This window comes from Harpia harpyja, chromosome Z (genome assembly GCF_026419915.1).
Source record: "Harpia harpyja isolate bHarHar1 chromosome Z, bHarHar1 primary haplotype, whole genome shotgun sequence".
Classification (NCBI taxonomy): domain Eukaryota; kingdom Metazoa; phylum Chordata; class Aves; order Accipitriformes; family Accipitridae; genus Harpia; species Harpia harpyja.
In genome coordinates, this window is record NC_068969.1 from 115,493,340 (window position 1) to 115,514,261 (window position 20,922).

General features: G+C 48.4%; 1 protein-coding gene across 23 annotated transcripts in view; it reads right to left on the reverse strand.

The window, feature by feature from the left end:
- Positions 1-1,388: 1,388 nt before the first annotated feature.
- TCF4 (transcription factor 4) overlaps positions 1,389-20,922 on the reverse strand; it is a 247,575-nt gene continuing 228,041 nt past the window's right edge. For 17 of the 23 annotated variants that reach the window (XM_052775821.1, XM_052775820.1, XM_052775819.1 and 14 more), the window contains 5 exons: positions 10,715-10,850; positions 9,330-9,492; positions 6,866-7,095; positions 6,208-6,350; positions 1,389-5,932 (listed from right to left, as the gene is read on the reverse strand). In XM_052775821.1, the coding sequence (XP_052631781.1) occupies positions 6,214-6,350; positions 6,866-7,095; positions 9,330-9,492; positions 10,715-10,850 (666 nt within the window). In that variant the 3' untranslated portion in view covers positions 1,389-5,932; positions 6,208-6,213. The remainder of the gene's footprint in view (positions 5,933-6,207; positions 6,351-6,865; positions 7,096-9,329; positions 9,493-10,714; positions 10,851-20,922) is intronic. The other 6 variants (XM_052775813.1, XM_052775818.1, XM_052775812.1 and 3 more) reach the window with 1 other exon arrangement.

The following is a 20,922-nucleotide window of genomic DNA, read 5'->3' on the forward strand; positions in this document are numbered from 1 at the left end:
GTTATTTAAAATGACCTACTATCCTGGTCGGGAAGGAAAACTCAGTTAAACACATCATTTCATTTGTAACGCTCAAAGAGACCAAACTGCATCATTCAGTAGCAATAATGAATTGTGGTAGAAGGGTAAACCGCAGCAATAAAACTCTATTCATCGGCAAAACTAAAGGTGTTATCGCTCAAAAGCTTTGCAAGTATCAGATGCACGTCATGTATAACTGATTAAATCGAGTCCTCGTGTTTTGCTACCGACGGCCGCGCTGACGGGCCTCGCAGGCGTCAGTAATAATCGAAAAGATCCCAGAGACACCACACAGAGTAAATGATTCCTCAGTGCAAATCCGCAATGGTTCTTACGTCCATCTCCGGTGTTGTATAAATGTTGTGTGAACCAGCCCCCTCCTCGTTTCTCCCAAACCAACCCAAGGCTGTTCCACCAAGATCCCCTCTCGGCTTGTACGTCCCCACCACCGCCGTTTGCACAACTTTCGGTCGGTAGGACGTGAGGCAAGGCGTTTGTACAGCTCTGAACTCCGTGGGTTCCGTCTGGCTTGAGAAGGTCCAACAGTGCCAACCAGAAGTGAATTATTAAAAAAAAAAAAAAAGTGTAAATACCGTGAAACCATGAGTGAGGTTGGCAACGCTCGGTTTACAGTGATCGCGCATCTTGGGTCTTCGCTCCAGCTCCAACCATGAAATTGCAGCAGAGAAAAACCCGCAGAAGAGCTGACCCACCGACGTGGTGAGTGCCGACCGAGCACGGCAAGCGAGGGCAGAGCGAAACACTTGCACGGTTTACATTTCTGCAGACATGCAGCCTTGGATTTTACAGATTCCGCCTGTTTTTCCGAGGTTCGTGGGTTGCCTGCGCTCCAGCACACCCCCTGTGCAGCATCCCCTGCTTGCTGTAGCAGGTGCTTTGTATTCTTGCAGGGGCTCAAGGAGTTTTAGGGTGAAATACAGATGTTTTACTTACGGAGCAGAGTAAAATCTATATGAGAATGAGAATGAAGATGATCTTGCCTTTTTACAGCACCATCCTCCGAGAGGATCGGAAAGCGCTTTGCCAACGTTCCCGGCCAGTGAAGAAGCGACCGCGGGGGAAAGCCCGAAGCGCCCGGCACGGCCGCCGGCACCGGCTCCTCCGGCCGCTCCAGCACCAGGGTCCCGGCGCAGCGCAGCACCGAGCCCCGCCGGGGCACGGCACACACACCAGGACACACGGAAACAACGGGTTTTTACCCAAAACGCAGACACGTATTAAAAAAAAAAAAAAAAGCACCCCTTCTCCTAAGAACCCCCCCCCAAAACCAGGCTGGGGCACGGCGGCGGCCGGACGGCCCTGGCGGTGATGGGCAATGCGGAATGAAATGAAACCCAAGTGTCGGAAACGGTTTATAAAAATGGCACATTTATTGCTACAGAACGGTCATGTACATGACGGCATCGAATAACTACAGATGAGAAACAGGTAATGGCCTACACCAAGCTGTCTTTGTTTGCTTGTCATCTTCTTGAAGGAACTCCAGCACACAACCTGTTTGGACACTTCTACAAATCAGAAATACACCAAAAACATGAAAAAATCGAGGCACTCAGCCACACATTGAAAACAAGGTGTAACTGTTCATCTTTTTTTTTTTTTTTAATATTTTTCCCTTTTTTTCATTTTTTTCCTGTTTTTTGTTTTTACTGCTGCAGCTATGTGTATAGTCGCAAAAATTTCCCCGTTGCGACCTACAACTAAAAAAAAAAAGCTACCATACAGTTTCATCTCAATAACACATGGTAAAATAACATCTTTTAAATAGTAAAATAAAGTAACAAACTTTTACTCAGAATGATTCCAAAAATCTACAAAGAAGAAATATTCAGAATCTGACAATTTTTTTTTTTTCCGTAATATTCATGGTATAAAAGGATTGCTCCTGTGAAAAATAAGCCAAATATATTTTTTATTTTTAAATTTAGTTTTTTTTTTCCTACTAGGGTGTACTACAGTCTATTTTATAGCAAAAAGAGCACTAGACAAACGAAGCTTTATAACAAAAAGCCAGGCACTGATACATGGTAAATCTCTGCTTTTTTTTTTTTCTTATCTTCACTTAATTGCATCACAAGTAACAAGAATGAAAAAGGCCACAGTTCATATATTTTCACCATTACATAAGTCTATAATACTTGAAATGAGTATGGTCAAACCAGCACTGCACAAATATGAATCAACTTCAAGTCCCATGAGAAAGAACATGTTTTTTAAAAAACAAACAAACAAAACAAAAACAAAACGAAAAGGTAGGGCCCCCCCGGGCCCTGGTGCCCCGCTGTGTTGGAATTCATCGTATTCCACCTCTAGGTTTTTTTTTCCAGTCAACCAGTGGACTAATTTTTTCTTTTTCTTTTTTTTTTTCCTTTTTTTTTCTTTTTTTTTTTTAATTTATTTTTTATTTTTTTATTTGTGCTTGTTTCCGCTGAAATCTCTTCATTCCTGGCAATATTCTGTATTGTTCGCTTTTGGACACGGATCATATTCTGCCTATTGGATACAAAGGTGAACCCCTCCTCTCCCTGACCACCCGTCTTCGTTGCCTCCCCCCGCCCCGCCCCTGAAAAAAACCCTAAAAAAAACCCAAAAAACCTCGGAAGACTGAATCAGTACAAGTTGCATCACTGGTAGGACTGACAGTTGTATAAACATTAGTGTTCCTTGCAGCTACACAGAAGACAAATGGTAAAAAAGTTCTAGATGAACAGATTCCCTATTCAGCATATTCATAAATTACTTGAATGTGGAGGTGGATCAGTTCAGAAAAAGCTGCTAATTCAGTATTTTATTTCTTTCTTTGCGAGTTTCTTAGCCCGGTTTTATTACCACAGGGTACAGCTTTCTAAAACCTTCACCGCTTTCACTAAGTATCATCAGCTCAATCCCCTCGGAGAAAGGCAGCTCGAGATGCGCACACCTTACCTGGGCTGGGAAATAACGGAAAAAATGAAGGATTACACGCTCGTGGGGCGTTTTTGTTTTTAAATCTTGCCTCGTCTGGAGCAGAAGCCGGCCAGGATCCTCAGTTCTTAAATCCAGGACGGACGAGGGCGCATCCTGCGCAAAGGAGGGACTGCAAGCCTGGGAGCGCCCGCAGCGCGCCGCCGGCATCCGTCCCGCGGCACGGCCCCGAGCTGCTCCTCGAGTTCAGCGAGCCGAGTGCGAGCGGAACAAGAAAAGCTTTTTCTTTCTCTTTAAGTTCCAGAAACTAAACTCGTCATTTATTTTCTGTCCACAGATTGTTTTAAATAAACATGAAGTTGGTCTTATAATTTTTTTTTTTTTTTTTTTTACATCGTTTATCAGAAGCACAGTCCTCAGCATCTCGGCGATGATCTCCTTGCCGGTCCCTACCCCGATCGAGTGGTGCACTCGGACAGACCGAAACCGAGTGTGGTCCACCGGGTCTGAGGTCTCCTGGAAAAAAATATATGGCTTGTTCATCGGCATCGTGCTCTTCACGCCATCCAGAGGGACAACCCGCGCGGCTCGGAGCAGCAGAGCCCTCCGGCCTGCCGAGGGGACCACTGGCCGTCGTTAGCGCCGGGTGGGCTCAAGCTTTATTAGACCCCCTCTCAGATAAACCAGGCCTGCTCCAAGTCCAGCGTTTCTCCTGCAATAAGCCTCTGTAACTCGGAATTAAGCCTTAGTGTGGTCTCCTCTAGCGTCTGCTCTAGCAGTTGAATCCACCTCCACATTTGAGAAACTTATCGACAAATCAAAACATTGAAAGTTTTATCGCTACTGAACATATTTACAGTTTTCAGCACGCACACAGCTAATCCAAATGGGTATGGGGATGTCGAAGGTGAGCACGTGGTAACTATCATATTTGTTCTTTACGTTTTCAGAAACAAACATAAAATTCAGATTCTTGTATCTCACTATTTCATTTAAATGAGACTTTTTTTCAACCACACAGATTTTTATAAACAAAAAAACTGATACAATGTATTAAAACACATAATAACAAGAGTCTACATGTAAAAATATAACTTTTACATACACAATTTCAAAATAATGATACGTTTGCCATTTGTTGCATAAAATTTACAAATGTATTTTTCATTACTATATAACTGGCAAAACAGGAGAACAGATGGAACATTTAGACCGTTTGATGGATTTATGGCATTTATTCAGTGTTGATAGGTGGAAAATCTACTCGAACAGGGAGATTTTATTTAAAATACATGCCAGGTTGGTGTGGCTGTAAAAATAGAAACTGGAATTAGAGACAAAAGGATGCTGACAAATACTTAACTAGGAGCACTATCTGTTAATCGTACTGTACACCAAAGTCAATCGTTATTAAGATTCACTATGGAAGTTGGTTCAATTGTGCCCAGACTTCAAAGCTAGTTATCTGATGAGCTGCTGTGCCATAGTTTGAGCTATGTTACTATTAAATATGTTAAGTAAAAACTTCATTCGTACTGGCCAGAGAAATACTGTACTACCACCCCTCCTCGAGAAAGTGCAACTTAATGCTTTAGGACTCATAAGGCTTGTTATAATGCTGCATGATGACCGAAATTGGCATTTCACAAAGAAAGGAGGAGGCAGCGAGTGGTCTACACTTAAATAATCCACTTAAAAACGAGAGAAGAACAACAGAAAAAGAAGTCGATCAAATCTGTCACACTACTTGCAATTTTCCCCCGCGATGGTGTGTGTCGTCCCCCCCCCCCCCCAAATCTGACCATGTATTCAGCAACGCCTCACTGCACACTATTTAGGCTACACACATAGGTAACACTTTAATCGGTTCGTTAATCACAGCCACTTTGATTATGTTATGTTTCCGATGATATAAACATTGGAAGGCACAGTGGTAACATTGTAGCATTCTAACCTTGTACCTCTGAAAATCCCAGAAAAGGGTCGAGCGGAGCAGCGGGGCGGCCGGGGCTCGCTCCCGCGCCCGGGGTGCCGGCACACCGCCGGCCCCAAAGTCCTGTCTTCCCCAAAGACTGAAGAAACAACTCTCTACTTTAGTTATGAATGAGAAGCAACGTCAGGGTCAGCGTTTCATCCTGCACTACCCCTCCAGAGACAGAGTTGGCACTACAGGTTACAATAACAAAAACAGGGGAGAGGGACAGAAATAAGACAAAAAAATCCTTATTTACAGTAAAATCTTCTTTTTAAAAAAGTTAATCAGTACTATTTTTTTACAGGAGCAAAAAAGTCTGAAACAAATGAACAAAAGCTTACCATATTCACTAAATTTTTAATATATATTTATATATATATTTATATATATATATTTGTCATAGGTCTATAAGATCCATCTGTTTCTCCTACCCTAAGGAATGGCTAATGTCATCGCTTCAGTTTTCATTAGGACGTTTGCTGGTTTTGTAAATATCTGGGCAGCAAAGCTTCCCTTTTAATATCCAGTAAGTATAAACACTAGCTGTCTAGCACACCAACAAAAACGCTCATTTTTTTTTCTTCAGAAGTACACTTTTTCATTATTGCAAGTTTACAATTTTAAATTAAATATTTTTTTCAGACTTACAAATTAATTATATTTTTTTTTTTTTTCCAAAAGAAGTTTAGGCACAAATGCATTGTCCCACAGTGTGGAGAAGATTGCCATTCAGTCTCTAGGCTGTGCACTTACAGCTCGTAACATACTGCGTTAGACATTCTGCATGATATGTTAAAGAGAGTCGTCCCTCAAGTTGCACTTTTTGTTTGTTTTTTCTCGGTTTTAATAATCGGGAATGCTGAAATCTCTTGCGTCTGTGATTCTTAACTACTCAGACTTGTCTTATATTACAAAAAAGGGGTTAAGGAGAAGTGTTTATGTGGGTTTAAGATAATACAGCTGTTAAGGAAGTGGTCTCTTGCTTAAATGAAGAAATGTGGCAACTTGGACCTGCGGAAGAAGTAAAAAATCTCATCAGTCGAGGAGAGTCGAGCCTGCGCGCGTCCCTACACCCTCCTCCAGCAACCCACCCGAACACTGCCTTGGCAATCAAGCGTGCTCGCAGGGCGACCCGAAAACCAGTTTATAAGGGGTGGGCTGGCGCGTCCACCCCCGCGCGCGGCACCCCGGGGGACGGTCTGCCCTGGGACGGGGGGCTGGACCGGGGGCAGCCCCTCCGGGTGCGGGGCAGAAGGCTCCCAGGGCATGGCTGAAAACAAACTTGCCTTTTTTTACATCTGTCCCATGTGATTGGAGGCATCTCCCATCCCAGGGTGGGGTCCTGCCAGGGAAAGCGGAGGAGGATCTGAAGATACTTTCTCTTCTTCCCTTCTTTTCAGACACGCTGCTTTAGGATTCAGATTTCTTTCTGTTGAATTAAAGCAAAAGGCGGTTTCAAATATTCACATTCTTATACCAGGTTGGTCTACGGTTCATCGCATGGGCGTTTAAAATAATTAGTTGTCAGTTCTTCGTTCCAGTCCTGCTACAGGAATTTAGCGGGCTGAAGCGGAGGACGCAGCTCGGTCAGGTCGAGCGCCGAAATGCAGCACGACTCCGTACACAAGCTCTGCAAATACCTCCGTGTTTGCGCTTTGCTAAGGAGCAGCCAAGCTTAATATTGAATTTGGATCTTGCCGAAGAATGTAAAGAGTGCCGAGGCTGCCGAGGACCTACGCCGGCGTTCCCAGTGCCGGAGCCGCAGGGGAACGCAAGCTCCCCGGCTGCTCAGAGGTGCCCGGCCGGCTCCGGGTGCCGAGGGTTAGGTCTTGCCGCTCTCCCTGGCACCCGGTGCCCCCGGCCAGGCTTTCCCCAACCCAGAAAGGCGTGTTTGGCACAGCCGAAGCCCGGGAGGGATGTAGGGAGACCCGGCGGCACACTGACCTCTGACTTGCTGCTCTAAGCTGAGGATGACAGCCACAGCCTGGTGTAAAATCAGGAGCTTGGTCTGGGGCTTGTCGCTCTTCAGATGGAGCTGCACCATCCGGCCCAACTCCTTGAAAGCCTCGTTGATGTCGCGGACGCGGAGGCGCTCCCGAGCGTTGTTGGCCATTCTCCTTTCCTTTTCCCTCTCGGCCTTCTGCTCCGGTGTCAGGTCTTCGTCATCGTTATTGCTGGGAGACAAAAGGAATACATCATTTTCTAATGATGTGGAAAATAAGGAGCGCAAAGATTTTCAAGAGACTTTGTCCAAAAGCACGGCTACAATTCACGAACAGGCACCTTCTGAACGATTCTTATTTACTGTTCCCCTTCCACCAAACCTGCGCAAAAGTCAGTCCCCTTGAATTTTACTCTGAGTAAAGCCTTGGTTTGTAACGAGGCTTTACAATCTGCGAGGCAGGACTTCCGATATTTTAAAGAAGCAAAAACACAGCTTTTTTTCAGTAACGTGTTTTATCACAGCCAGTACTGCAACACTTTAAATCGTGGCAAATCTCCGCTCATCGTCACCCTTTCACCCCAAAGGACGCGCTGGTGGCTCCCTGCACTGCTCCCACTTCCCATCTTTGCTGCCTGTGGGTTCGCCCCAGGAGCGAGGAGCTCGTTCCCGACCGGCGAGGGGACCTGCCCCCGCTCCCACCAGTGCCAGCACCCAACTCCCACGGGCTCCGGCCCCTCAGCAGTGCCTTCCAAGCCAGAACGACAGCCGTGCGTTTACACGTTTCCCTTTCAGCAGACTGTCATTCGGAGTTTGGAAGAAACTTTCTCTACTCCCAAAGGGGAGGATCGGCCGTCCTCCCTAACAGTGGCAGCGGGGAGCCACGGGCAGCTGGCGTGGGCAGCACCCCAGTCCCGGCACGGAGCACGGGGCACCGAAACGCCCACGGGCAGAGAGCCACGGAAGTCATTTCTGGCTGTGAAGAGCCCTAGGGTGAACTTCTGCATCCTTTCTGCAACAAATCTGCTTTCTATCCAGATAAAATGATGATTTGAAATTGAAAACGCATCCACTGGTGAATCACTGGCACTATATAATTTGAATTGGTTATGCAAATGGAGTAATAATTTTCAGCAGCCCTAACGACATGGAATTAGACATATAACTAAATATCTAAATTTTCAGCAGCACTAATAACATGGATTTAGACATATAACTAAGTATCAGGAGTAACCGTTTAAAGCTGCAAGCGTGTTAAAAGCAAAAATGTTAGCCTACAAAAGCTTCAAAGCACATATAAATATGCATAAGCGACAGAGTATTTGTTGAATTAACAAGAACCACGATCACCTCGCATCAGCATAAAGGTGCCTCCTTCTTACCATATCGTAAACGCACATGAAAGCCTCACTTCTACATATGGTTACTTCAACACATTTATTCAGAGAAAATCTCGAGTGCCATCTATTTTCTCCAGTCATAAGAGACGTGAATGTAATTAATGTTTTAAACACCGGCGGGCGCCAGCCTGAGAGGTCTGAGTCTCGGCGCTCTCTCGGGGGGAGCCCGTCTGCTCAGACGCTTCTTACCTCGGCTCGGTTTTTATACAGAGAACCAGGCGTGGAAGGAGAAAAGGCAGAAGGACACTGCCATTCCATCTTTAAAAAAAATCCCCTGAACGAAGCAGGGTTGTGCCTGGATTTCAGCTTTACTGGGCTTTTTGCTGCATAGCTTGGGACTCGACTGATGCCGAGGAGTACCTGCAGTCCTGAGCTGTACCTCGGGCCCTGGGGTGACATGCAGGCGAGGCAGGTGAAATCCAAGGGACAGAAGTAAAGCCTGTCCCTTGCTCAGGTTCACGTTTGCAGCACCCATAGACATTGTTCATGTTCACCGTGGGCGTGAGCTCCCAGATGATAAAATCCAGCTACAACTTCACTAATACGTTCCAAAAATTTATAAAGAATATGCCGAACAAGTAAAGTAAAGACCTCTAAACCCTCTGCTTAAACCTAGGGAGCCCTAGAGATTTACCGAAATTGAGGACTGGGAATGACAATTTTATTTCAGAGGTAAAAGAAAAGCATACGGTTTGTTAGTTCAGGTGCAGGTGTGATCAGCTGTTAGGCATATTTTTAAAGAGATGAAAATCCATACTGTATTCCAATTTGCAAGCATAGGCAGAGAGGAATAACAGCCTAGTTCATACATTTTAGCGTAAAGCAATTTCTTTACAGGTTGTGGAGAACTTGCTCAGTGTCCAAATTTGTGAATTGTTCCAATTTGAGGATGTCCTGGAGTAGAGGTACCAGAAAGGTACTCGGTACTGCCAGAACAGCCATGCCATTCCACTTAGGCTGTGGTTTTACCTGCCAGGAAAAAACCTCATAGTTTCCTCCTGTTCTGTTCACTTCATCGAAATCCAGTAAAGGAATTAAATGAAGCGACACTATTATATACTGTTACCTAGATCTTGACCTAGTAATTGATTTGATATCCTTCTTGTCATCCTCTAGTTTCTTGTCCTCAGAAGACTTTGTGTCCTGGAGGTTTTCATCTCCCTCGTCGTCAGATTTGATTTCGGAGCTACCCGAAGAGACGCTCTGCCCTTGCAGTCCAGTTGGCATGCCTGCGAGAAAACACACGGACGAGCTGTCAAGCAGTGCTTAAGCCAATGCCTGAATGGTCTGGGTCTGTGTCCTCCGTCCCCAGCGAAGGGTGACCCGCGGGCACAGCCCCGGCAGAGCCAGGTGTGGGGGTGGCAGCTCCTGAAAATGGGGTTCGGCCAGGGCTTTGAGGTCTAGCTCTGCTCCTCCGCCTTTAGGAACAGATGAGGACTCGCTGTCTACGAAACATCAGCTGAACGGCACCGGGGACCGTGATCACAGGACCCACGCATCTTGCTCTGAGTGGGGAGCTGGCACGTGCACCAGCCCTTACCCTGAGCTGCTTCTGCAAGCAAGGATTTAGGAAGAAAGTAAGACTTTGAACTCCTAGAACAAATTTGATTTCTGCATCTGAAGGAGTTCTGGACACCCGCTACCTGTTAGCAGATGACATTATCTGCATTCTACAAACGGACAGAGAGCTTGTGATCTTGCCCAGACCCGCATTTCCAGCTGTTAGGTAGCCGTGGAAGGGGGCACAGGATGCCTAGCTGCTACTCTTGTTGTTCAATCACTACGTAACTTTTCCTTCACCTTAAAAAAGGATCTTTAATATGCCATTCTCAAAATAATCAAAATACCTCAGCTGCAATGAATGGACAAGACCTTATAATAGTTTGGGCTCTTTCTTTCTCACTTTAATGGGAAGATCAGCTGCCTCTACGAATAACAACAGACCCCCGATGTCCTCGGGGTTCGGTTAGCTCCAGGCCTGCTTTCCAATAACCCTGCAGAGGAGTCTGCCAGGCTTAGGACAGTGCAACACATCTTGTGAGCCAAGGAGAGGCACGCCGGTGCCATCCTTCCCACAGGCAGAACCGTAAAGGTGGTGGAAAATCTGTGGGTCTGAGTCTCACCTTACGCACACAGCTTTTTGCCATGCGTCCTGCAGTGTTTTCTACACTCTTAATTTTGCTGCTTAAAGCAGTCCTGGTATCAAAGCTCACTGTCCAGAAGCAAGCTGCCTGCACACTTCTAGCTGTAGCAATTCAGAGAGCAGAGCTGCATTAGCAAAGAGGCTCTGCCCTGCTGTCCCCGCCATGCCCCGCGCTGCGTTACGGTCTCCAGCGTCCCCGCGACCAGGAGCTCGGACGCCTCATCCCTCCAGCCCGGTCACCGCCGTCCCGGCCGCGCGTTTGGGGATGCTGCGTGCCGGGACGGGCTTGCCAGGCGGGCGGTACTCACCCCTGTACGGGTCCTGGGGCGGGTTCAGATCCGGGGACGTGGCGGACTGGACGGGCAGCTGGGGGACGGGGACCTGGTTTGGCACGAGCGAGTGGCTCCCGCGGAGGCTGACCCCGTCCTCGCGGTGGGCTCCGACCTGCCGGTGAGGAGAGAGGCAGCGGTGAGGCCGGCCGGCAGAACCCCAAATCCTGGGGACCCCAGGAGAGGGATGGGGACGGTGAGGCACGGCACCGGGCTGCGTTTCACTAGAGGGCGCAGACGGCCCGTACGGGCGCGCACCGCGCGCGCACACCGCGCACACCGCGCGCGCCGCCCGGGAGGATGCCACGCCGCACGCCTTGTGACAACCGCGGCAGAGCAGCTCAGGCAGGTAGAATGTCAAATTGTCTCCCAGGGTGCCGCAGCCGAGCGCGCCGATTCCTACCCATCTGTCTTCTATCATGTCCGCCAACAGATCTGACAATTATCTTAATGCCCATATGCTTAATTGTGGGCTTCTCAATTCCCCCATTGCTATCGGAAATCCTGCAGGAATTTCAATTTGGCATTCGGCTTTCATTTTGGGGGATCAGATTCGCAGGCCTGCCATTTTTTTTCACCGTAATGCCGGCTAAGCCTCTGACAGCGGGAGCTGCGGCAGCGAGCGGCACGGCCCCCGCTCCCCCCAAACATAATAACGTGTCACCTGCCTTTCCAAAACAAGAAGCCCCGTCCAAATTAGCGCTCGCTGGATTTCATCAACCACTGAGTCCTAAACCCAAAGGGGCGCCGTCCCTGCCAACGCCGTGACTCCGGGTAATATACCAATAAAGGTTTTATTAAACACTCCAGTAATGCCATCATCGGAGCTGACAGCACAGGCGCGATGGAAACGCATCCGTTCCTCTCCTCTACGTGGCTCACAGACACACTCTGCGGAGCAGGGTTGCTCCTTCATTAAATAAAGGAGACCGCCGAGAAGAGTTACGCGTCTGAAGAGCAAAACTGTCAGAAGTTGCTTTGATATAAAAGCACCCGGAGCGGCAACGCTGGCGCTGCCTCCCCGGTCCTGCACGGCAGCTCCGGCTGGCTGCGCTCCGAGCCGGAGAGGTACCGACAGACATCTGCAAGGACAGACAGACAGCGTGTCCGCACGGAAAACTCAGCGCTCCACCTCCTCAGGTGCGTACGTCCCCTAACGCTCGAGCCAAAAGGGCGATAAACCCCACAGAGAACTGTAAATCGCTCTTTACACTCAAAAAGTAAGTTCTCGGGCAGATAAAAAGATGGAGGGATGTTTCTGATCAGACTTACAAGATAATATAGGATAATTGTTAACAGCAAGTCGAGACCGCAGTAAGAAAGATAAAAGGGAATCCTGCCAAGGGGAACTTGAGAAAATCTTTTACTACTAGACGAAATGCAAATAACCGAAAGCAAGTGTAAAATAGCAGAGACAAAAACTCTCTCTTTTTTGAGATGTTATAATTTTTAAAACATGAGATACTAAGAAAAGACTGGAACCAGCATTATTCAGTTTTAAGAGAGAATCAGTTGTTACGGGGCGCTTAGAGCTCAGCAGTTCCACTTCCTCAAATCCCAATGCAGAAAACACAATGAAGTCCCGCTGACATCATTCTGAGGAGAAAAAGTACTTTTTCCCCGCACCTATGAAAGAAAACGCCTAGTGAAACAGGCTGTCCTGCTCCATCCCCAGCGATACCCAGCTCAGACCCTGGGCAACCGACCTAGCTTGGGAGCTGGACCCCACTCCCCGTCTGGCCCCACCGTGAGCAGGGGTTTCACCCCGGCCACCTCCACGAGTCCCCTCTGATCTACATTTTTCTGTGATTCTACAAAAGACAAAAACCATTAAACCATTTCGTTTTGAGGCCTATGAAGACAAAGAAACATATGATACCACTTCTGGTTGGCAACCAACCACCACCCTTCGAGCAGAGCTCCCGAGAGCGGCTGGAAGCTGTAAATGCGCGGTGACAGACACCACGTCTCGCTCTGGCTCCCTCCCTTTTCCTGCCAGCCTCCGTCCGTGACCCGTGCTGGCGGACAGACAGACAGACAGACTGACCGACCCGGAGACGGCAAGCATCCCGTCCTGCTCCTGCCCCGGAGCAGCCCACCTCCTTCCCTGGACCACCTCCATTATGGAGCTACACGAGATGCCTCCAGTTGGGTGGTCCAGCTTGAAGAGGGACAACCTGGCTACCTTGATTATTTGGCCTGACTTCTTGAAGACTACGCCTTGTTTTACCACGTCAAGAAGCAGACATGGTAATAATCAAAAGTTAATGATTTGGAGGATTTCTAAACTGAAGTGTTGAATACAGATGCAAAAAAACCCCATGTCATAAAGTCACCACCACTTTACCGCTGACATACTGATATAAAGTTCTATTTATATTTTTAAAATTGGTTCCAATAAAAAAAGATTTCCTCACATTTCTTCTCCTTTAGGTTCTCAAGAGATCTGGAAGGTAACCACCTATGGCTCACAACTGAATGATAAAAACTATCAATTCTTTTATTCTTTCTTACAACCCACTATGTGATCAATCTTGCTTGTTGAGATTTGCAGCTTTTTTCCCTGCCAACTGGCAAATTCCAGGCATGCTTAGCGAGCCTGCCCAACCTACAACCATCCCTGCATGAAAGAAAGACCACTTCTTATCCACTGTGATTGACTTCAAGCCCATTTTCCCCTCTCCCTGCATGGGAGGCAGGCACCCCGAGATGGGATGGAGCTCCGGCTGCAGCACCCCTCCCACCCACGATCCTCCCCGTGCCACAGCGAGGGGGCTGCTCCGATACACCGACGCTTTCTAACTCCACGGTTACACGAACCACCACCTTGCAACGGCCTTTCCATAGCGTGTTTTCCTGGATAGTTTATTTCTCCAGTTCCAATCGTTTGCAAGAAGATTCAGGCAGCCCCCATCACTTTGTTCCCCTCACATAGTGTATTTTCTGAGACACAGAAGACTTCAACTCCAACTCTACCAGGCTACAAACACCTTTGCATGTGTGCGTACGTGCACACACAGGTATCTATAGTAAAAGCCCAAAACTAACCCACACCAAGTACTTCCACAAGCAGAGGACTACGAGGGCCGGCTTCTGGCAGCGCTGTGGTTTTCACCACACCACCACGTCTCCCCCGCCCACGGGATGCTCTGGCCTGCATGGGTACCCAAACGACTGCTTTTACAGCAAACTTCAGGCCTCAGATGTCCCCTAAAATGGGCTGGCCACTTACTTCTCTCTTTAAACATCATTTCCTTTTCTCCTTAAATATCATTTCCTTTTTTCCTTTAAATGTCATCAGGGCTTTCCACCCAACCACCAAGAGCTCAGGACCTTCAAGAGCACCGCCACGCTGCCGAACGCGGCCGAAACCCACCACCTGCCAGGGGACGCAGGGATGTGACTTACTGAAATAAAGCCTGTCCTATAGAAAGCCTTAGGGACTGAAAGCAGCAACGCCTGCGAGCCTGGGGTGTGGGCAGCTCCCGGCACCACCAGGGACACAGAAGATGCTGCATTTTCTGCTTCCCCCTCCCTCCGCAGCCAGCAGCGCCGCCGGTTTGTCTGTTATACAAACAACAGCTCTACCCTGAGGTGGAGCGAAGATATGAATCATTCCCCCCAGCCTGGGAGTGTAGATTATAAATAAAACTTATCTTTAGAGAATCAAACTCACTTTGAAGTTCTATTAATATTTTATTTATTTCCATCTCTTTAAACAGCCCCCTACTGCAGCACTCAGCAGATTGGAGTGGAAAAAAAACCCCAACAAAGAACAAATCCTAAAATGTGCACGGGAGGTATAAGCGGGCTTTGCTGTTGGTGTGCAAACGTCTGCCTTAACCTCCCCTTCGCAGTCACCAGCTCAGGCACACAGAGGTACCCAAGCACACGTGTGCATACTCGGGTGTGAGGTACAGTCTGCTTGCGATAATTCCGCCAAAGGGAAAAACCATGAGAAGCCCCAGTCCGGTGGGGTTTTGGCTATTAAGGTTAAAAAGGCTTCTGGAAGATAAATAAATACTGGTACAGAGAAGGCTGATCCCAGAGTAAGGATCAAAATTGTTTTGCGGACCTTCCAGCGCAGGTCTCTTTGGAGGCACGCAGGTACTAGGCTGATGGACACGGCACGAAAACCTGGACAGATGATGCCTGAATTCACACTTGCATTAGTCTTCTATGGCATTTTAAAAACTTCAATAGCTGGAAGAAGGCTAGACCTTGACTTCTCTTACCTTTGCATTTTCATTTTTATATACGGTAACAGGTACTCAGTACAAACGTCAGGTTTTTCTGGTTATGCTAGCCTGTACGTATTCCAGATTACCCGCACTATCTATGCATTCATCATGAATGGGAAGCTGTTTTAAAAAAATACGTGGAAATTAATTCTTGAATACTCAGCATTTCTTGATGGAGATGTATACGTGTAGTTAACCCAGATAAAGAACGCGATGCTGGGATGCCGGGAAGGAATTCACAGTTTCGCCTTTGTTCCACAAAGTGCGTTTTTCCTTCTTTTTTAAAAAGTAACTGTTCTGCTGCCCAAGATGCTTGTTTCATCAACGTCAAGACGTACGGCATTGAATTTGGCCGTTACGCAATGCCTATTAACATCACCCCCGCAGAGAAGTGTCCCCAGAGCAGGCTGTTGGCCGAAGCCACCCCTCCACTGCTCCGGGCGCGGATGCCCCCCCAAAAAGTGAAACCCCGCTCTCCAAACGTGCCTTCCCAGCCGCTGCCACGGGGGCCAGGAGGAACGGGGGCCGGGGCACCAGCTCCCCCCCTCCCCGGCATCACCCCTCGCCGTGTGCCGCGGCACACGGGGGGTCACCCGTCCCCTGCGGAGGGACCGGGAAGACGCTCGGTTTTCAGTCAACGTGAAAGAGAAAACGTGTCCGCGTGGCGATCAGACCCCACTGACACGGAGAGCTGTTTTGGTGCCTCTGAACCGAAGCCTCCCCCCCTCCCCGAAATCCCAGTTGCACCTGACAGCCGCAAAGCGCTGCATTTTGTTTTGAAATGGGTCGGATTCTCTCTCTCTCCGCCTGTCATGTAGATGGCGATGGAAACTTTGTCCTCCAGAGCGAGGAAAGCCCCGTCCTGACCCAGAAGTGAATCCGGAGCAGTGGTAAGAAATGGTCGTACAAATGTTTCTTTTATTGCTCACAGATGGGCATTTGAAGTTCGGGCATGGTAAGGAGCAGACATAAACTGTAAAGAATGGGGAAAGGTTTCCTATGAAGTTATGAGCGTTGCACCCCTTTCCTTACAGTTAACCCCTCTCATGCTGAGAGCCGGCCTTCACGCGTACCGTTAACTTTCTAAATACAAAGGAAAAACTATTACCTATAGCCTGGACCACGGCTTTGGGCTACGGTTAAGAAGAGATTATTCCTAACTTGCCCGTATCGTGAACAAATGCAACAAGCAACAAGCTTTGTCCTTTTAAAAATGATGACCTTGTGTTATCCAATTAGATAAATAAAAACACGCGGCAAGAAAGTTGTAAGGTGATGCATGTTAACATGTGTTCAATATTGTCAAAATTTATAAGTCTGACAGAAAGCAGATTTGTGCAAAGCCCTTATAAACCTCTAACGCTATATTAAAAAGGGAACAGCACAGGGCACTCTGACACAAATGGTCTCTCACTGTATGTGTGTATTATTGGTCCAAATTATTCACTCTTATTTAACTGCACCGAAGTCTTTCATCTCCATGCTATACAATAATAGTTTCCATATGACCAGTGGCTCAGCTATAAATAAGATCAAAAGCGAAAGAAAGGATTTAATAAAAAAAAAAAAAAAAAGACATTAAGAGTGGCATTAAATCAGGAAAAAAGCAAAGTTCACATTTTTTTCTACAGAAAAAAAGTAGCACCGAGTACTAAGCGGCTCGCCAAATATCTTATGAAAGGGCCGTTTGCGAGCCAGTTGTGTGCAAAAGCCATTTAAACGGAGCTGAAAGTGGCAAAGCCGGACTTTGCCGTTGAAAGGAAGGGGAAGAAGACGACGAAGGAAAAAAAACAAAAGCGCAAGTGCCACGTCTCCACGCGAGGCCGGTGTACCGGCTCGGCGTCGGCGTGCGCGCCTCGAGGCCGCGGGAGCGCGCGGCGTGGCGTCGCCCACCCGCGGCCCCGTGGGCTCCCCGGGGAGCCCACCTCCCCCCCCGGCGCGGCAGGAGGGGGTTCGGTTTGGCACCACGTGCCCGCTGGGTGGGAAGAGCCGACCTCCAGCCGATTTTTCCCCCCCAGCGCCGCGCAGGTCGCCGGCTGAGCTCCGGCCGCTCGCCACCGGCCCCCTCCTGCGGCGTTCTGCCCTTCGCAGTCCCGGAGAGAGCGGCCCACCACCGCGTTCCCCCCCGCTCCGTAAGCCCTAACGCGGCGCGAGGTCTCCCGCGCTTCGCCGGCTTCGCTTTCCCACCGTGGGAGATAATGGAAGCATTTTAAGGGAAAAGCGGCCGGTTGCGACCCATTAGGGAGAGAAGCGGGTTGCCACGGCCGTCGGAGGGAAGTCGCGGAAATAATCCCTGCGATTTCTTTCCAGCAGAGATGATTATTCATTTAAGTATTGGCTAAATCCGGAGATAGAAAGGGTCCTAAAGTACCGGATTAAGAACATTAACTCTTCTTCGCTGAACGCCTGGGGAGGGAGGGGAGGAAACCAGGCTGCGAGCAAGTCCGCGCACCTGCACGCCGTATTTTGGTGCCCGGTTCCAGATGGCGGGGGTCCCGTCCAGAGCGTCAGGCGGCTGACCCACCCGCGCCGCTGCCTTCCTCCCCGGCACCTGCCTCGCCGGCGGCCTCGGCCCCGCGCCTCCGGTCCGGCCGTCGCACCCAGCAGCTCTTTAAAGGCGAGCCGGCTGCTCGCCGTCGCCGCTCGGGAGCGCGCGCACGCCGGGCCGGCCACGTGGAGCTCGCGGGCGTCGCGGGAAACCAAATACGACGGGGGGGGGGGGAGCGGTTTTTAAACCATGTGGCTAATTAGCTGCTTCGAAATGAATGGAGCCATTGTGCGAGGACGACGCTTTCCTGAAAAGGTGTCGCTTAAATATCGGTCAGCGGTTTCTCTCCTGGTCGAAATGAACTTTATAGCTCCAAAATAATTTAAAAATATGACAAAGTCTGTAATTGCACGGCATTAGGAATGTCAACCAATTAGGCAGAAAACGGTGCTATATAAAAACCCGACACCGGTGCCTGTTGTGTCAGACTTCATTCCAGCAAGGTCACTCTGTCCGTTTTTTTTTAATTTATACTATACCTGCTAACTGAAAAACACGGTCAAGCAAAACAAACCACAGACGCAGCAGCTACAACTGTGCTAAAAATTAAGAAGAGATAGTAAGACAAAACAGCAAAAGCCAAATTTTGTCTTTTAAATAATGCCAAGTCGCTTGACTCTTTTTGTTTATGTACGAATGACATAACTGAATTACTTCATGAGCTGCTACTCTAATTCCTAGGGGTGGAAAATTCCATAAGTTAATTTAATGTGGATGTAAAAAAAAAATACACACGAACACGCTCTCTTCCTGTGGGCCCTCACGTGAAGCATGCAGGCTGGCTGATGGGCTTCTAAGCGTTATCTTAAAAATAATGTATACCAGTTTCTGGCTTGTAATGATTTTAATCAATACCTTCATGCACCGCTACAAGAGAAACACGTGTCTTCTCAGATTCCTCTGCAAAAGTTAGCATTTTGCTGTTTTCTACAATTCAATTCGAAATGTTACGATAAAATCCCTGCAATCCGCATAACTTCTGAAATAACAGGAACTGCGGAAAGCCAGGAAATTCACAGCTAAAGCTGAAAATATACACTTAGCTCATGCTCTTGAGAGATGGAGATGGGCAGATTAAATTGGCCAAAACTCCCAAGTTTTTGTCTTGACACGCGACTTCTACAACTTTGGCCTTGAAGATCCTCGCAGAGACAGAAACGTTATGAGCGGCCCGACGACAAACCCCGCATCATCCCCATTTCTAAGCCACTTCTGCCTCTTCCCAGAGGTGTCTTTGCGGGTGCCCGGGGCGGTTCCGTACCGGCTTTACGAGCCCGGCCAAGGGAGGCTACCTCCGTTTTAATTACGACGGTTTCGATCCCGCAAACGCTCGTGCACGCGCTTAACCTCAACGTCACGGATCGTCCCAACGGGACCGACGCGTGGCAATAAAGTCGAGCACACGTGTGTTTGCAGAACCCGGCTCTTGATGGGATGGGAAACCCGAACGTCCACCTCCCCTGCTCGACGAGCGGGTCACCCCCCTTCCCCGCCGCGCTCCCCCTCCGGCCCCACGACCCCCAAATACACCCTGCAAAGGGACCAGCTTTGGGCGAGCAGCTGCTGCACCCCAGCCTTGCGGCTGGGGCGCAAGCCGGGGGATGCTCCGTGTTCGAATTCCTGCCCTCCACCCTGCCCAGCCGAGGAAGCCGTGCCCGACGCCCTGCGAGCTCTGGCACCCGAGGGCTGCGATTTAAGAAATATCCCGATTTTGCGACTTTCCTGCTGCCCTTCTCCTGGCTGCACGTGCTGCTGCTGCAATGCAGCGGGCGCAGAGGAGCGGGCAGCTCCTCCGGGCTTTCGCCGCTAAACCAGTTTGCTGCTAAACTGGTATCACACACATTGTATTTGTAAATGGCGTGAATTAATGTGCGCCGGTTTGCTCGTGGCACAGGGGAAATTAGAAACAGGGACATCAGCAAATTCCAGGGGCCTGCTAAAAATTAGTAAATGCTTAAACGCTCTCCTTACTGGGCCACTAATAAAAAAAGTGAGGGAATGTAAAAGAAGAAATCCCTTTTAAGACAGCCTGCTATAGCAAACCGTTCGCACAGGGAGCAGAACTCTGCTCCCAGCCACACAGCTGTAAACCTGGCCTCATTCCATTAAAACCGGAGCACTTGATTCCCGTTTCCAGCAGCATCTGACCGATCTCTGCCTTATTTTTGTCTGGGGAGAAAAGTCGCACATCTGCTGCGTGAGGGAGAGCGCGGGCAGGGAGAGCAGGCAGGGCGAGCAGGCAGGGAATGCGGGCAGGGAGAGCAGGCAGGGAATGCGGGCAGGGAATGCGGGCAGGGAGCGCGGGCTCTGCACCGCTCCGGGGTCGCTCCGGCACGCTCGGGCAGCGCGCGGAGGTGCGCGGTGGGCACAGCCGCTTCCACCAGCGCGCTCTACAAGTTTCCGGTCCATACCTCCCACTGCTACTTTATTTACTGCAGCTGGCCAGCCTTTTATAGCCTGTTTCATGTATTAAAATTCAAATGTGGAAAACATTACCAGTATCCTCCTTGATTTTTTTTTTTTTTTTAAATTTTTTCCCCCTTCAACTTCCTTTTCAGCGTGGAATGTATCAAATGGTCAAAGGCTAACTTCAGACTGACTCTACTCAAAAACTATTTCCTTTGTTCTTATGTTTTTACTTCAAAATTCATACCAGTTTTCCAAAAGAAATTATTGGGCCCGACTCTTTCACCCAAGTTACAGTTTCAGACAGTGAGTAATGCTGCTTGGGAACGCGGCAGACTCCAGGTTTTCAGAGAAATGTCCCCGTCTCATTTGCAGCAGCAGCACTGCTCTCAAAACATCCGAATTCTCCTGCTCCGTCACCCTGCTTTGACCATATTCTTATTTAGCGAAGTCCAAACAGAACCTGTCAGACCCCATCACTCGGCGTTTCTCCTGAAAAAGCAAGTGCCTACATATTCCTAAAAATATGAAGACATTTTTCAGATGCACGATACCGGCACTTCGATTTCTCATTGTTGCTGCTTTTTTTTGTTTCAGTCTAACTTCACCTACATCTGGTATTTAAGCGAGGAGCACATATTTATGGAACAAACTGTCTCTGAAGTGATGCCCTGGGTGCATGTTGCATCAGTTTAACATATGCAAAGCGAACAAAGCTACAAAAATTAAACTCTTTTCTCTTGATTGAGAGCAGATATGCAGAAACAGTTGTAAGTCACAGATCTGGCTTTTAATAAAGCCAGATTTCTTCATTAAAAGCAGTATTGTTTAAACACTGGAGGAAAAAATAGCTTTGTACAAACTAAAATCTTAGATTATATGTATCCCAAGTGTATTTAACATATTACCTGAGGCCAAGCTAAATTACAATCTAGAATTTCCTTTTGTGAATTCTCAGCAACTGCCACAGAGAGCAAAACAATGTCTGGTTC